General features: G+C 42.2%; 2 protein-coding genes and 1 pseudogene across 3 annotated transcripts; 2 read left to right on the top strand and 1 right to left on the bottom strand.

Annotated features, from left to right (window-relative positions):
* Positions 1 to 451: 451 nt before the first annotated feature.
* LOC136465186 (uncharacterized) lies at positions 452 to 1,018 on the top strand. The gene has a single exon (XM_066464025.1). The coding sequence runs from the start codon at positions 452 to 454 to the stop codon at positions 1,016 to 1,018; it is 567 nt and encodes a 188-aa protein (XP_066320122.1).
* Positions 1,019 to 2,876: 1,858 nt separating this feature from the next.
* Positions 2,877 to 4,966, top strand: LOC136462738 (large ribosomal subunit protein eL43z). Of its 2 annotated transcripts, XM_066461791.1 has the most exons (5): positions 2,877 to 2,991; positions 3,989 to 4,028; positions 4,109 to 4,197; positions 4,468 to 4,550; positions 4,633 to 4,966. In XM_066461791.1, exons 1-5 carry the CDS (start codon positions 2,989 to 2,991, stop codon positions 4,694 to 4,696), a joined length of 279 nt encoding a protein of 92 aa, XP_066317888.1. In that variant the 5' UTR covers positions 2,877 to 2,988; the 3' UTR covers positions 4,697 to 4,966. The 2 variants fall into 2 exon arrangements, with proteins under 2 accessions (XP_066317888.1, XP_066317886.1); XM_066461789.1 differs by lacking the exon at positions 2,877 to 2,991 and having other exon boundaries at positions 3,977 to 4,028.
* Positions 4,967 to 5,598: 632 nt separating this feature from the next.
* The window catches only part of LOC136465187 (receptor-like protein 2), a 33,504-nt pseudogene continuing 21,590 nt past the window's right edge, over positions 5,599 to 17,512 (bottom strand).

A 17,512-nucleotide genomic window follows, 5' to 3' on the forward strand; every position in this document is an offset into this window, starting at 1 on the left:
CAATCATGGGGGTTTGTTCTTTGTGGATGGACCTAGCAGCACTGAAAAGACTTATCTATATAGGGCCCTGCTCACTACTATATGTAGTCAGGACAAGATTGCCATGGCAACAACAACATCTGGTGTTGCTGCCTCAATAATGCCTGGTGGCAAAACCGCCCACTTATGCTTCAAGATTCCCCTCACCCTCAATGATGGGGCCTTTTGTAGCTTCACAAAATAGAGTAGTGCCACCAAGCTACTTCGGACCATATCCCTTATTATTTGGGACAAGGTGACGATGGTGAAGAGGCAAGGTGTCGAGGCGCTAGACAACAGCCTCCGTGATATCATGGACCATCCTAACCTACCATTTGGGGGAAAGACTGTGGTGTTTGGTGGAGATTTTAGGCAGGTTCTCCCATTTATTCAAAGAGGGTCAATGGCTTAAATAGTTGGTGCCCCACTGCGGATGTCGTACCTTTCAAATTCCATGCGACATCTCAAACTGGTGCGCAATATGAGGGCAAAGAGCGACCCATGGTTTGCAAAATACTTGCTATGCATCGGGGGAGGCTCTAAGGAGGCTAATGGTGATGGTGAAATCCGCCTTCCTAATGATATATGCATACCACAGACCGGGGAAGATAGTGATCTTGATACGTTAGTTGACTGCATATTCCCTGCCCTCAATGCCAATATGTCAAACAAGAGCTACATCACCTCACGAGCAATATTATCTCCGCGGAATGACTGGGTTGATATGATTAACATGAAGATGATAAGTCGTTTCCAAGGAGATAAGATGGTGTACCATAGCTTTGACAGTGTAGTGGATGATCCACACAACTACTACCCATCTAAGTTCCTAAATACTTTGACCCCTAACGATATCCCTCCACATGTGTTAAAGCTCAAGATTGGGTGCCCGGTCACATTGCTAAGGAACATCGACCCTGCGGGTGGACTTTGCAATGGAACAAGGCTGGTGGTTCGAGGGTTCCTACGAAATACCATCGATGCAGAAATTATGGTCTGAGACCATGCTGAAAAAGCGAATCTTTCTACCACGGATTCTGTTATGTCCCTTAGATGATGAGATGTTCCCATTCTAGTTCAAGAGAAATCAGTTTTCGGTTAGACTCAGTTTTGCCATGACGGTTAATAAGGCACAGGGGCAGACTATCCCCCATGCTGGTGTGTATTTGCCTGGACTGGTGTTTTATCATGGTCAGTTGTATATTGCGCTATCTAGATCCACTGCCAAATCGAACATTAGGATCTTTGCCGTCTCACCCAGTGATAACAAGGATAAGAAAAAAAGACAAAAAAAATAGTATATACATGAAAAATATTGTCTACAAGGAGGTCCTCACTCTATGAAAAGATATTGTCTTATGTTTTGTATAACTGTTATATTTTCTCACATTTGTGTCCTTTGTTACAGACATTTGTCGTATCCATCTGCATTTCAGGTAATAGAAGAAGTCTGGGAACCACAGGAGACAAGTATTGTATGATGATCTTGTGGACATGTTACTGATTAGATGTACTTATTATATTATAATATATTTTCTATAACTATATGTGAATTTATGTTTAATTTGTAAGGTGATGGTTATTATTTCTAACATGCCTCTTTTCTTCTATGGTTAATATTTAGCTTTATATCAAATAAATTGTTAATGAATGGATCATATTTTACATATGTTCTATACGTGCGGCTATCTGTCATGAGATTCTATGTATACCCGTATACCCGTAGCAACCCACGGACACTTAGTAGACTTAAAGTCCAGTAGACTTAAAGTCCACGTTAGCTCCCTTAATTTTTGTGAAAGTCTATTTTTTCTCCCTAAACTCTAAAACCAGCTAAACCACCTCCCTGAACTTTCAAAACTGTTCGCTTTACCTCCCTGATGGGTTATAAGCAGTTTTCAAATGCGGTTTTATCTTTTCTTTTTTATTTATTTCGGCTGAATCTTTAAAAAATCATAGTAAATCACACAAAAAATCATAAAATAGAAAATCCAATTTTATTGGACTCCATATTAGTAGATCTACATAGTGAACATATAATATGGTATGATTTAGTACAAAATTTTTTGCTGTAGCATTAGATATATATTTTTCTATAATTAATTCATAGTTATAGTTTCTATGGTTCAATTATGGTGAAATTTTTATCGTGGGATAATTATTGTATACTTGAACTGTAGTAAAAATTTTATACTCATTGGATTATTTATAACTTAGTTATAGATTTATTTAGTTGTATACTTGTTAAAAAGTATTTATGAATCTATAACTAAGTTATATATCTATAACTAAGTTATACATGATCCAATGAGTATAAATTTTTTACCACAGTTCAAGCATACAATAATTAGTTCACCATAAAAATTTCACCACAATTGAACCATAAAACTGTAGCTATGAATTAATTAACAAAAAATATAGATCTAAAGCTACAGTAAAAAGTTTATACTAAAGTATATCATATTATATATTCACTATGTAGATCTCCTCATATGGAGTCAAACAAAATTAGATTTTCTATTTTATGATTTTTCTATGACTTATTGTGACTTTTGAAAGATTTAGCCAAAATAAATAAAAAAAGATAAAATCGTCTTTGAAAACCGCTTATATGGTCAGGGATGTAAAACGAACAGTTTTAAAAATTCATGAAGGTGATTTATCCGATTTTAGAGTTCAGGGAGAAAGCGAAAGTTGAGAGGTAATGTGGACTTTTTTCAATACACTTTGCCATCGCCGATGAACCCAAGAAAGGTCCATTAAAGTCGCGCGCTCTTGCTGAAAGGGATCGAATAGACATTTTGGCCCGGCCCATAACAGCACAGAGGCCCGATCCATATTTTCACGAAACCCTAGCACCTCCTATATAAATTCTCAATCGTGCCTCTTCGTCTCTTTCTCGAGCCTAACCCTCACGCGCGCCGCCGCCGCTGCTACGCCCCGCACCTCGCTTGCTTTCCCGTCGCCAAGATGGTACGTCGCTTCACCGTCTTCCTCCCATTCTTCCTGTGAGCAAGATTTCTACCTTCTGTTGTTTGTCGTACGGTGGATGCGTAGTTCTGTCTGGCCGCTTGTTATGATGTGTCGCGCGAGATCTAGCGTTCCACTTCGTGGTCCACCTCCAGTTCGATATGTATTGGGCTAGGCTCCATAGTTTAGTTTTCGGGATAGGAGCATGTCCCGCAATCATACTTCGGATCAGTCGCTCTGTTTTCATATAAGTTGAAGGTCGTTTGTCGTAACACTGGAAATCCGGAATAGCTTGTGCTTAAAGTGCAATTTAGTGCTAGGCTGCCGGTAGGGTCATGCGGGTAGTTGGATTGTGCTAGCCTGGATTGTGCCATTTCGAGTGGCACACTGCTTTTTGTGCAGTGTAGCCTTGTAGGTTTGGAGAAGTTGCTACCTCAGGTTCGCCAGGGTGAGGTGCGAACTGTAAAGGCCACAACACATCAGTGTGGTTTTCATCCTGAGTGCTTGTGCAAGTTCCAGCAGATTGGAAACATACATTTTTAGTAAACTCACTTTGGTCACCTGACACCTTTGCCATGTAATCTGAAGCCACTCTGCTGCACCAGGCAGCATGGAACATGAAAGTAGTATCCAGTGCAAAGATTAACATTTGAATACCTCATGTATAAATCAGTGGCTTATAATACTTTTTCCCCTTGTCTTGATATAGTTGTTATGCCTTTGCTTTTCAAACGTATATATATAGTTTCTCTTGCTGCTATTGGAGAGTGAATGGCAACTAACTCAGCTTAATGTTTTTTAGTGGTCTACATATCTAGTGTTTATTTAAGAAATTATAATTTTTCTCTTGCTCATTGTTAACCTACTTGAGTGTGCACAATCTTTTATATTGATACTAACATTAGTCTTGAAGTTACAATTTTACACTTACCAGTTATATTGCATTGAACAATTCTAGTGAGCAGCTGTGTAATTTATTTTGTTTATAATGCCTATGCAGACTAAGCGCACCAAGAAGGCCGGAATTGTTGGCAAATATGGTACATGCTCAAAAAATGACATATTTCCCAATTTGTGCGTCCGGGATATGAAGTTAACCTTGCAAATTATAATGTTACAGGAACCAGGTATGGTGCTAGCTTGCGTAAGCAGATCAAGAAGATGGAGGTATCTCAGCATTCCAAGTACTTCTGCGAGTTCTGTGGGAAGGTAGATTTTCTGTTAGTTAGCCTGCTTCTGCATTTGAGTCTGCTATTTTTTTAATCTATTACACTGCAAACTGTCTTTATGTATTCGTTATCGCCACTACTAGACTGTTATCAACTGTAGGCTGCGGACTGATTTTGAGCACATGAAAGCAATAGGTCTTAAATATATTTGTTTGTTTATTCTCATATTTGAATGGTTTATAATATGTTTAGGCATGTTGAGCAATTTGTTTCTAAGATGTGTCCCACTTTTGTTGTGTTGTCTTTCCAGTTTGCTGTGAAGAGGAAAGCAGTTGGAATTTGGGGATGCAAGGACTGTGGGAAGGTCAAGGCTGGCGGTGCTTACACCATGAAGTAATTATTTGCTGACTCTCATCTTGTGTTCCAAAACCATAATTTGTTAAGCATGGCTAAATTCTGTTATGTATATTTGCAGCACTGCTAGTGCAGTCACTGTCAGGAGCACGATCCGTCGCTTGAGGGAGCAGACTGAAGCATGATTTAGCTCGTTATAGCGGGGTTCTCCTAGTTGCTCTTGTCAGGCATGCTAGGGTCCTCTAGTTGCTGTTGTCAGGAATGTTGGGGTTCTCTAGTTGAATCATGAGACTGGCTGTTTGGCCGAGATAATGCTCTAGCATTTTTGGTGTATGCTCTAGGATCTCTAAAAGTTGGGTGCTAAGATTTGTACTTGGTTACCGTTATGAATTTAACAAGTGATATTTGATCCTTTGCCTGTCTTAATGACGTCAAATTTGGTTGTGGTTTCTACTCTTGGCTGTGTCAATGGTTTGCAGTTCTTGTTGAAACTCTACCGATGTGCTGCGTCTTCTCAAAATAGAAGAGTTCTTTGTTGGTCTGGTGGTTGACTCTCGTTAGCTGAATGTTTAGCTGTCATTAATCATAGGCTGCTATCTTCAATGGAATGGTATAGTTTGAACTACTGACGTATTTACCTGGTGAGTGCTGTTAAATTTATTTTATGAGTAACTTACAATTTTCTGCACAGACGATCCACCCATGATGCAAATGAAATTATTTTCACTGTTGACAAGAGCCACATAATTTCATACACGTGACAGTACATTTCTAAAATCTAAAATATATAAAATATAGTTATGAAAGTTACAAAAGTTTGGCATGCCGCACCGTCGCAGTTGTTTCTGGATTACTTCACCTCTCAACTTGACGCATCCTCCAGCAGCTTCAACCAACCAATTTCTTGAAACAATGACTACTGACTGAATGTCTCCAATGACAGAGATACAGATCTTGCTGCTTGGCATGGGTTCCCTAATTTTGTCTGGAGATCATACCATTGTTGGTGCTCGTGATAACAGAGCTGTTATTTCTCGGCGATGCTCTATCAATCGCATTTAGTCGATTCAGGACACATTGGCGTCAGTTAGCCAATATATGCAGATAGTACCATCTGATCATACAGCACTCCCACTCCAAAGAAAACACCGAAAGCAATTGCAAAGATGACCTTGCTACTAGCACACAGTTTTGTATAGACAACAGACACTGGACCTGTCTCTGATGGACTGCAGTGGCGACCCAGCATTGCACCACACAGCTTCGGGTTTCCATCGAAGCTAGAATTTGCAAACGTACTAAGCTGGCCTGTAGTTGGAATAGGTCCTTCTAGGTCATTGAAAGAAACATTGAATTTAGATAGAACGTGTAGATTGTTCAGCGCGGCTGGGATTGCACCTGTAAGATGGTTGCTTGACAAGTCGAGCACCAGCAAGTTTGTCAGATTGCAGATCGATTTTGGGATATCTCTGTGTAATCTGTTGAAGCTCAAATTAAGCGAAAGGAGCTCTTTCAAGAGGCCTATATCTGGAGGGATTACGCCCACAAATTCATTGGTTCCTAGGTTGAGCACTTTTGGAAAAGCATTGGCCGGTACTGAAATGTGGTGTCTACATATATTGGTAGCTCAAAGACTCTTGGATCCAAATGTGCTGTGGTCTTCTCTGATCTCATCATTGGCATCTTTATTAAAGATGTTGGAATTTCCCCAGTAAGGCCGTTGTTTGCTAAGTCTAAATAGAACAGGAAGTTTAGGCTGCTGATCCAGTAGGGTATGGGTCCAGTTAGCTGATTGTTATTTAACATTAACATCTCCAAATTTGTGAGCTTGGATAACCACCGAGGTATTTTCCCTGACAAGGAGCACCCACCTATGGAAAGAACCTGAAGATTATCGAAACCATCAATGCTGTCATCATCTGGCATGGTCTCATGCATGAAGGTGGATCCGATCAGAAGAGTGGTCAGTTTCTTGCTGCTCTTAAGGATCTGAAGGGTGTTTGTGATGTTGGTAAAATTGTTTTGGCCAAGGGATAGGAAGGTGAGGGACTTCAGATTACCTATTCTTGGTGAAAGTTGCCCATTTAAGTTGTTGCCAGATAACCTCAATGCAGTCAAATTTCTGCAAGAGTATATGCTTTCCGGAACCGCGCCGGTGAAGTTGTTGTACAGAAGGTCTAAAGTTCTGAGATTGTGCAGGGTAGAGAAATTGACCTTGCCAAGCAATCCACTGAAGCTGTTGCCCTTGAGGTTGATGGTTATAAGGTCTGTGCAGTTGCTCAGGGTTGATGGCAATTCCCCAGACATGCTGTTGTAGTCCAAATGGAGTTCCTGCAATCTCTTGAGCTGACCTATGGAGCCTGGAATCTTGCCCCTCAATTTGTTTGCTCCAAGATCAAGGATGACCAAATCAAGCAGTTTGGCTATATGCGCGCCATCAAGTATTCCTTGTAAACCATTGTTGGGAAAAGAGAGGCACTCCAGCGAGGTAGCATTGAAGAGCTCATCAGGGAGATTTCCATTCAGGTGGTTGTGTCCAACCTTGAGCACTCTTAGCATGGAACAAGCACCAAGACCAGGGGGTATTCTCTCCCTAAACTGGTTGTAACTGAGATCAAGAACCATCAAGGACGGCGAGTTTTTGCAGAAATGAGTTGTCATCTGCCCGGTAAAGCTGTTGTTACTGGCATTAAGCGCAACCAGGCTCTCCATCACCTTCCATGTAGTGTATGGAAACTGTCATGTAAACAAGTTGCTTGAGATGTTCAGTACCTGCATTGGTAGATCAGGAACTGACGAGCTCAGCTCTTGCACTTGCAGGTTCCCAGTGAGGCAGTTGAAGCTGACATCAAGTAGAATGAGGCTGCTGTGAGACACCAATTCCTGCGGCAGGTAACCACACAACGAGTTGTGGGAGAGATTGAGTCGCTGCAGGGCGGTGAGGTTGCCAAGGGTCGCTGAGATGTGGCCCTGAAGGTTTCTGGAAGCCAGAAAGACATCGACGACTGCGCCATCTGAATCGCAGGTGATCCCTTCCCATTTGCAGCAGTCCATGCCGTTCCGCCATGAACCGGCGAGGCCACCGTCCTGGGAGAGCGCAGCGACGAACTGGAGCAGGAGCTCTCCTCTTGCTCCGTGCAAGAGGTGGCATGAGAGGCCATAGAGAGAACCATCGCCAGGACAAAAGTAAACAGGTGCATGGCTAACCACCTCATGCTGCTGCTGGTGTTGTAAGAAGAATGCCGTATTGGATTAATGATTTCCCTGAAGTGATGAACTCTTTGCACTTAGTATAAACAAAAGTCCTCGATAGCACAGAGCCTCCTTGTATGCTGTTGTTTTATATCATGGTCAAACTACTGCTGTTTAGACTTGTTGACGGGCATGGCTTTTGACCAATTCAGTAATGACCAAAGATTATTTTGCACTCGATAAACACCACCTGCAAAAAGAAACTATTTGCATCTGTCATATGTTGAAATGTTGCCGGTGTGTATTTGACAAGAAAGTTGTAACGCTCCAGTCCGAGATGATGGCTAAAATCCACTCTACACGTTTAATGGACCACACCTGCTAATTAACTCTCTTGCGCTTTCGTCCTCGCTTCGCGCAAAATGTTCGAACCGGAGTTAATAGCCTCCCAGAGCTCAAGCTTTTAAGTTGGTTCAACCCTTCCTCTGGTTCTGAGGTGGTACTAAGTCCGCCTGCTACAGTACCTTCCGCGGCTATGAACCAACCTACCCAAACAGGATAAATATCCAGGATCGACTCTCTTGGCCTACGTCCATATTCCTAGCTCCCTGGCCCAAGTGCCATGCTCTTTGCAGAGCCATGCGCAACCTGTCCGAGCTCCCGAGCCATATGTCCATGAAACCGCGAGAGTTGTCTCTGAATACCATTTGTAACGCCCCAGCTCGAACCAACCTATCCAAACGGGACAAATGTCCAGGATCGACTCTCTTGGCCCACGTCCATATTCCCAGCTCCTGGCCCAAGTGTCATGCTATTTGCAAAGCTATATATGTCCGTGAAACCGTGAGAGTTGGCTCTGAATACCATTTGTAACGCCCCAGCCCGAGATGACGGCTAAGATCCACTCTACACGTTGAATGGACCACACCTGCTAATTAACTCTCTTGCGCTTTCATCCTCACTTCACGCAAAAGTTCGAACCGGAGTTAATAGCCTCCTAGAGCTAAGTTGGTTCAACACTTCCTCGGGCCGAGCTATAGTAGTTCGACAGCCCAGCCCGTGGGGTCTCACAAAAGTCCACGTTAACAAGTACAGATTGCAAACAAACAATTTCCCCAAAAACCAGAAAGCGTTGAATTTTGAGCAACAATTGTGATAAACATGGTTAGGAGCCGGTCTTCTTGACCCGGAAAATTATCTTGACATGGGATCTTCTTGATCTGCTGAATTTACCTCTGTGCTCTTACACCGGCTTGCAATTTTATTTCTAGGTTGCTGATAGGGCTTTATGAACGTTAGTACGTACGCGACATCGAAATATGCTTGCCTTGATTTTTTATATGCAGATTAAACATGCACGGTCACTAGTATGTACCATACGTTTTAACCGTTGAGGCTCTAGAAACAATGTTTCCTTCTATCGGGATTATAACTTCATTATTAACTTTTCTACGTATATACTCCCTCTGTCCCTTTATCAGACTCGTTTTGGCTTCTGACAAGTAACAGCAGAGATGAAATGAATGGAGACGGAGGGAGAGTCTAGGTACATTGCTGAAGCTGTGAACCTGGACACAAGTACCGGCTGCCACAGCGACACATAAAGCAGGACAGAGGGAGTAACTCTTATTACCCATCTAAACATAATATATATCTAGATGTATAATAAAAATTATATACCTAGAAAAAAGTGGAACGAGTTATAATTTAGAATAGGAGTACTAGTAAATATGTCTTTGTGTTTGTAACGAAACATACAACTTATTGTGTGGCTACCTAAATAACTTGTGTTTCAGATATTTATACAACTATCGTGTCATCTGTTCTGTAAGGAAAATAGACCCTAGGCCCATTTACTTTGAATTTTGGTGTTTAATGACCAACACAACCAAATTGGACTAATGAATTTCCAAGTGATTGTTTTGTAGTTCAATAGGATGCGAGATGTGACTTGGACAAAGGCGACGTGATGATCCGATGATCAACACCTCAAAGAAGACCTTAGGAGCACAAGAGAAGACATAAGATATCAAGCAAAGTCCAAGCACGAAGATAGGAACTAAGCCGCACGCAAGATCACGAAGAAACGAGCTCATAGAGGTGACCGGACGCTGGACCGGACGCTGGAGAAAAGCGACCGGACGCTCCGATCAGGAGGCTCGGCAACAGCAACAGCGATCGGACGCTGAACCGAACGCTAGCGGCAAACTAATCGAACGCAGGACAGCAGCGTCCGATCGAGTACAGAGAGGTTCCAGAGCGGCGGATTTGCGACCAGACGCGTCCGGTGGCAAGTGACCGGACGCTGGCAGCGTCTGATCAGTTATTCGTGGCTCCAACGGTCGGGACGACCGAACGTGTCCGATTAGAACGACTCCAGCGTCCGGTCAGTAGCAGAAAAGCAGGATTTCGTCCTCCAACGGCTACTTTCTCAGTGGGGCTTATAAATACAACCCCAACCGGCCAAATGAGAAGAGTGGAGCTAAGGAAACATACCAAGGGTGTTGATACACCATTTTAGTGATCTCCACTTGTATAGTGTTTAGTGTTGTATTAGGTGATTAGCGTAGGTGCTTTGCGAAGTGCTTAGGTTGATTAGACCACCGCTTATGCGCTTGCTCTAGGTTTAGGCCTAGTGTTTAGTGAGGTTTGCATACCTCTTATCACTTGGTGCTTGCACGCACCAGTGTTGTATATCAGAGGGCTTGTAGTCTTGCGAGATCACACCAACCGCGTTTGTGGTGTGGCCGCCACCGTGTACCGGAGGGAACAAGGCCCACGGCATTTCGGCCGAAAGCTTGATAGTGAAGACGGCGGGGAGCATCTGGGAGAGGCCTACCGGAAGGCACGTCGGAGACCCACTTACGCGTGGGGAAGGTCCGAGGCTATCCACGGAGTTATCCGACCAGAAGCTTGGCCCTTGCGAGGGATTCCTTGCGAGGGGCTCCAACGAGGACTAAGGGGAAGCTTGAGCGCTTCTCGATACCTCGGTAAAAATACCGGAGTCATTGATGGAAGTTTGCATATCTCTATCTTGCTCTTCAGCTACCGCGTTTACATTGATTGTATTACTCCTTTTGCGGTAGAGATAGCAACACATTAGCAAAATCGTATTGCACATTTAGATAGTTTATCTTTTGCATAGGTTTTGCTAAGGTTAGAAAAAGAGGCCATATTTTAGAGTTAGATTTTTAAGTTGCCTAATTCACCCCCCTCTTAGGCGTCACGGTCGACTTCAATTGATATCAGAGCCGGTTGGCTCAATTTGAACCTTTGGCTTAACCACCGTTGAGCCGACGTTATTTAGAGCGGTTGGGATGGATACCTCTAGGCCTCCGCACTTTGATGGCACTAACATCCCCTATTATAAAGCTAGAATGGCTTGCTACCTTGAGGTGGTTGATTTAGGTGTTTGGAGAGTCACTCGTGACGGGACGAAACCCATTAAGAATCCTAAAAACCCCACAAAGAGTGATGAAAAAGAAATACACTTCAATGCTAGAGCTAAAAATTGCTTGTTTGAATCTTGGGTTAATTGGATTCATGCCATTACAAAAACAACATTTTTGATATTTACCATTACAATTCGACTATTTTGAAATTTACCATTACAATTCTACCTCTTGCCGATTCTTGCCAGTTTCTACGTATGGCCTCAGCCTAGGCCCATCTGCATGCTGTACTCGCATATAGGAGCGCCGTATCGACGAGCACTTGACCTGGCCGCGGTCCAGCACGTGGACGACGTCTCCATTCCGTCTCCTTCCCTGTCCCCTTCTCCACGAACCCTAGACCAGTGATTTTAGCGGCGGTGGACCGAAGCTATTTGAAGGAGGGCTGCTGCTAGAGGAGGGCTTGGCTTGGCTTGGCCTGGCTCTGTCCCTGCAGCAATGGTGGCGGGATGAGCTCCATGGCACAGGTCCCTGGGTGTGCCACGGTGACGATGGAAGGCGGCGATGGTAGGTATGCATCTGAATCTCTCTCGAGCTGACCCAACATGAGGAGACCTCTTGCAAGCTGCCAGAGCAAGGTCAAGATGGAGAAGCTGCTGCAGGCTCACAAAACAAGAGGTTCCTTCTCACCCTCTTCTTATTTTCAGTTTTCTAAAATTATTGCTATGTGCACTAACTTGAAATTGTTCATGAAACAGGAAGAGGAAGGAAACAGAAGAAGAGATTGCTGGACCATACCAGGTGAAGAAAAAGAAGGCTGCAACAAAGAAAAAGAAGATGCCAAAGAAAAAGAAGACTCCAATTAAAAAGAATCTTATGAAGGCAGCTGCTGCTCCACAACTTAGTGTTGTTCGAAGCCGCAAAGACTTCATTGCTAGCCTATGAACTTGTGTCATGCCAATATGTGACAGCTGTGTGAAATAAGCTGATGGCAGCTGTGTCACCTATATTGGTGTCTTTTGTTTAAGTTACCTGTGTGAAATGAATTTATGTCTTTTGCTTAAGTTAGGTGTGTGAACTATATTGAAGCCAGGTGTGTGAACTATGTTGAAGCTAGGTGTGTGAACTATATGTAATTTCATTTGTGAAAACTATGTTTCTGTCAACTGTGTGAGAACCAAATTAATCCATCTCTGTCTATTGGAAATTGGCATCAGCTGTGTGAACCAAGTTACATTTGTTCTCAACTATGAAACTTGCAAATTTGCATGCTTAACATGCTCTAGATTGACCTGTGCACTTCTCTTTTTTTTCTGATCTGTGAAACTTGCAAATTGGCATGCTGAACATGCTCCAGATTGGCTTGTGCTCTTTTTTTGAACTGTGAAACTATCCAAATTTCCTTTATAAAATCAAGTTGCCGAATCTGAGGCATGCCAACAAACACCAGAGTCACAATTTCATAAGATAGTTTCTGCCTCCCATTTTTATATTAGAATATAACAACAAAAAACATGGAAGTTGGTCATACAAACTCAGCACACTACCCATTATAGATTTCTTTCATAAGATAATTTTAGTGCTGCTGAAATTAGTCATACAAGCTCAACACACTACCCATTACAGGTTCCTGCATTACATTGTTGCTACAACTATTACATAGTACCTAGCATCACTTCCACATTAGGGCAGCAAAGTCACCAATCAACCACAACCTGCTACTTCCTCTTGCCTGGTTCCCCATCCTGCTTTATCTGACCTTGTCACATTTTTTGGTTCCAAACTTCAGTGGCAATAGTGTCCAGGGCTTACATCACTAGGTTCAGTTCATGCCTCAAATCGGCATATCCTTCATCACACAATTGCATCACTGCTGTTGGATTGGAATTGGGCACCTGATTCTTTAGCCGTTCATTTGATGCCCATGCTTCATACTCTACCTCAGACCTGATGAATGGATAGGTACTAGCAGGAATAGAGCAACGCCACGCTGCCCTACACGATGACCCCTTGGACGAGGAGCTCTTCCTTGATGTCGCGGCCTCCTCTCCCTCACCCCTGGCCGTGTCCAATGCAACCACAGCACCACGCTGCTATACCCGTACGAGCGTAGAGCAGCACCACCCAACCTGCCCCACCTACGCTATGCACGAGGAGGACGCGACAAGGAGGAGAAAAGCCGAGGCCAAGCCTCCACCAGCAGCAGCTCTCACCCAACGCCACCGTCGCCAAAATCGTCGGTCTAGGGTTTGTGGAGAAGTGGACGGGGAAGGAGATGGAATGGAGATGCCGTCCATGCGCTGGACCGCGGCCAGGTCAAGTGCCCGTCGATACGGCGCTCATGGGTCCAGGCTAAGGCCATACGTAGAAACTGGCAAGAATCGGCAAGAGGTAGAATTGCAATGGTAAATTTCAAAATAGTCAAATTGTAATGGTAAATCTCAGAAACGTTGTTTTTGTAATGGCATGAATCCAATTAACCCTTGAATCTTTTAGTATGGATGTGTTTAACCAAGTGTTCACTTTAAATACGGCATATGAAATTTGGTTAAAACTTTAAGAGCTCCATGACGGCACATCTAATGTTCGTGAGCAAAAACATTGTCTAGCTAAACAAAATTATGATTCCTTTACAATAAATGATGATGAGCTTGTTTGTGATATATATTCTCATTTGAATCTAATTATCAATAAGCTCCATTCAATAGGACTAGCAAAGCTAGATGATGCGGACATCGTAAGAAAGATCATCTCTGTGCTACCACAAAAGAAATATGCAAGCATCATCACCATCCTTCACAATATAGAGAACTTGAGCACTATGACCCTGGCCATAGTCATTGGCAAGATAGTGATATTTGAAATGTCACGCAAGATGAGTCAAGAAGAAGCCTCTTCATCAAGCAAAGGCAAAGCTCTCGCATGTGGCGAGAAAAAGAAGATGAAGGGCAAGCAAGTTGAGACAAGCTCAAGCTCCTCAAGTGAAGATGAAGAAGAAGAAGAAGATGATGATGATGATGATGATAAAGACTCAAGTGATGATGATTAATCTTCCTTCTCCACCTCCGACCTTGATGAAGAATCAATCAAATTAATCAACAAGGTAGAAAAGATGATCCAAAAGTTCAATGTCAAGGGTGTGCCCATCTAAATCCAAGATCTCATTTTCACAAATCAAAGAAATAAGCAAAGAAAGAGAGAATGCTATGGATGCGACGAGTTGGGGTACTTTGTGGAAGCTTATCCAAATAAGCCCACACCCAAGAAAAAGAAGAAGGCATGTAAGAAATAAGCCCTCACATCAATAAGGACATGGGATGATTCTTCAAGTAAAGAAGAACACCATCACAAGAGGCGAGGGCGCAAGCACTCATCATCAAGCTCTTCTCGTGTGTGCCTTATGGCATGAGGTAACGAAATCTCATCATCTAGTGAGAGTGATAGTGATGATGATATGCCTTCTTATGAAGAAATTGTGCAACAAAACCTTAATTATGCTAAAGTTTACACTAGTCAACACAAGAAGCTCGAAAAAATAAAAGAAAAGCTAGATAGTTCACAAGAAACATACAAAACTTTGCTTGAACAATATGAGAATTTTGCTAATCTTAATGTTCAACTATCTACTAAAATTGAGCAACTTAAGGCTAGTGCAACAACAAATGCATGCACAATCAATGATGAGCAACTTGTAAAGAAAAATGAAAAATTAAAAGAAAAGTTAGCTAGCTCACAAGATGCATATAAAAGTTTGCTTGCTAAAATAGAAATCATGTTCAAATATTATGATGAGCTAACTAATAAAGTTGCTAATCTTGAAGCCGTTAGTACAACTCCCACTAAGACATCTAAAAGGAAAAGTTCTAACATGTCTAAAAAGGATGCATCTACTTCTTGTAATGATTTATGTTTAGACTCACCTTTGTGCAACCAAGTTTGTGTTGAGAAAGCTGTTGTAGATACATGCACACAAGAGGTTGCAAAGGAGAATAAGCAACTCAAGCAAGAAAGTAGCTTGCCTCACCAAGGACTTGACTCAAGTGAAAGGCAAGGCAAAGCAAGCCCAACTTTATTAAGATAACACCGTCAAGGGAGTGAAGAAGCTTGATGAAGGACAAACCATGGTTTGCTATGTGTGCCACAAGGAAGGTCACAAATCCTATGAGTGCAAGGTGAAGAATGGGGGAAGAGCAAAGAAGAAAGAGAAGAAGCAAACAAGCAAGCTCTCCAACACCTACAAAAATAAGGTGGACAAGAAAGCCTCCACACCTTATCTCTTGAAGAAGAAGAAAAATGACAAGGTGGTGGCCATCAAAGTGAACAAGCAAGCCAACAATGAGGCCAAACGCTTTTGGATGCCAAAGGAAATAATTTCCAATATGAAGAGTGCCAAGAAGGTTTGAATCCTGAAATAGAAGTGAGAAGTCCTATGGACTTTGGGAATTTGGAGACTTGGCAAAGTGTGGATGCATTTCATGGGGTGCATCATGATGGACAAAAACATTGCTAAGTGGGTTAGTGAATACTATGGACCCAAATTCCCCTTCCCATGTTAGGTAACTAGATTCAATTTATTTCAATTGGTATTAGATTTGATTTTTCCTACAATTGGTATCTTTAGCATCTAGTTACTCTTCATGCCTAGGTTTGCATTTGCATTCTTATATATTTTGTCATGCATACACTAGGTATTTCATATGGTAGGCTTGCTCGGTTTTATTCTTATTCCTTAGAGCAATCCTATATGGTTTAAAATTGTTTAGGAGCATGGCACACAGCTTATCTTACAATTGCTCATCTAATATGTGCCAAAGTCCAAATTATAGATAACCTCTCCCTGATATCACCTTCGAAAATGACTCTCACATTCATATGATGTCATCTTTCAAGTGGTATTTATTTTTCTAAAATCAATGTGCACGTTTCCTACAAGTATTCCACACTTATGTGCACAAATTTAGGGGGAGATTACTCTACAAGTTGGATACTTTGAGACTAACACCTTTTCAAGCTTATCATGTGTGTAGTAGTCTCATTACAAGGAAAATAGAGTCCCCGAAGATAAGCATCATACTTCAAATATCCACCACCTATTGCAAGTAGTAGAAATCAAATTGGTTTTCACATGTGGTATTTCTAAACTGATATCATCATGTTGATTTCTTTTTGATATTTATATGCTTTCTCCATGCATTATATAGACTAAATTTTTCTTGTACAATAATTTGCCAATTATGCATATGCTTTGCCTTCTACCATATGTATGTATATATTTAGGGGGAGCTTAATCTATATAATGTGAGAGTCAAATTTTATGACCTATTCCACTCTACACATAAAGGATCACAAAGTTTGACCCTCCCTTGTGTTACTAACATCTTCCTTTTTGGTGTTTGATTCCAAAGGGGGAGAATTTAGAGGACCAAAAGCAAGCATTAATTTATAATAATGGTCCACGAAAGGGAGGATAGTGGATTATGGATTAGCCTATATAATAGGGAGAATTTGTAGATAACAAGACTTAAATCCATAATACCACATAGGAACATTTGTAAGGGCAAGATAAGTTTTTATGTAGTCTTACAAGTAGTGTCTTTTAGCATCATATAACCTTGCCCCTTGCATTGCATCCTAGCAAGTAGATAGGTTTTAAATTCATTTTTTTATTTGCTTACTTTGGTCGTGTTGTCATCAATCACCAAAAAGGGGAAGATTGTAAGCAAAATGGACCCTAGGCCTATTTACTTTGAATTTTGGTGTTTAATGACCAATACAACCAAATTGGACTAATGAATTTGCAAGTGATTATTTTGTAGTTCAATAGGATGCGAGATGTGACTTGGACAAAGGCGACGTAATGATCCGATGATCAACACCTCAAAGAAGACCTTAGGAGCACAAGAGAAGACATAAGATATCAAGCAAAGTCCAAGCACGAAAATAGGATCCAAGCCACACGCAAGATCATGAAGAAACAAGCTCATAGAGGTGACTGGACGCTGGACCGGACATTGGAGAAAAGCGACCGAACGCTCTGATCAGGAGGCTCGGCAATAGCAGCAGCGACCGGACGCTGGACCGGACACTGGTGGGCAAACCAACCAGACATAGGACACCATCGTCCGGTCGAGTACAGAGAGGTTCTAGAGCAGCGGATTTGCGACCGGACGTGTCTGGTGGCAAGTGACTGGACGCTGGCAACGTCCGATTAGTTGTTCGTGGCTCCAACGGTCGGGACGACCGGACGCGTCCGATCAGGACAATTCCAGCGTCCGGTCAGTAGCAGAAAAATGGGATTTTGTCCCCAACGGCTACTTTCTCAGTGGGGCTTATAAATACAACCCCCAACCGGCCAAATGAGAAGAGTGGAGCTAAAAAAACATACCAAGGGTGTTGATACACCATTTTAGTGATCTC

Source organism: Miscanthus floridulus, chromosome 7 (assembly GCF_019320115.1).
Source record: "Miscanthus floridulus cultivar M001 chromosome 7, ASM1932011v1, whole genome shotgun sequence".
Lineage (NCBI taxonomy): Eukaryota > Viridiplantae > Streptophyta > Magnoliopsida > Poales > Poaceae > Miscanthus > Miscanthus floridulus.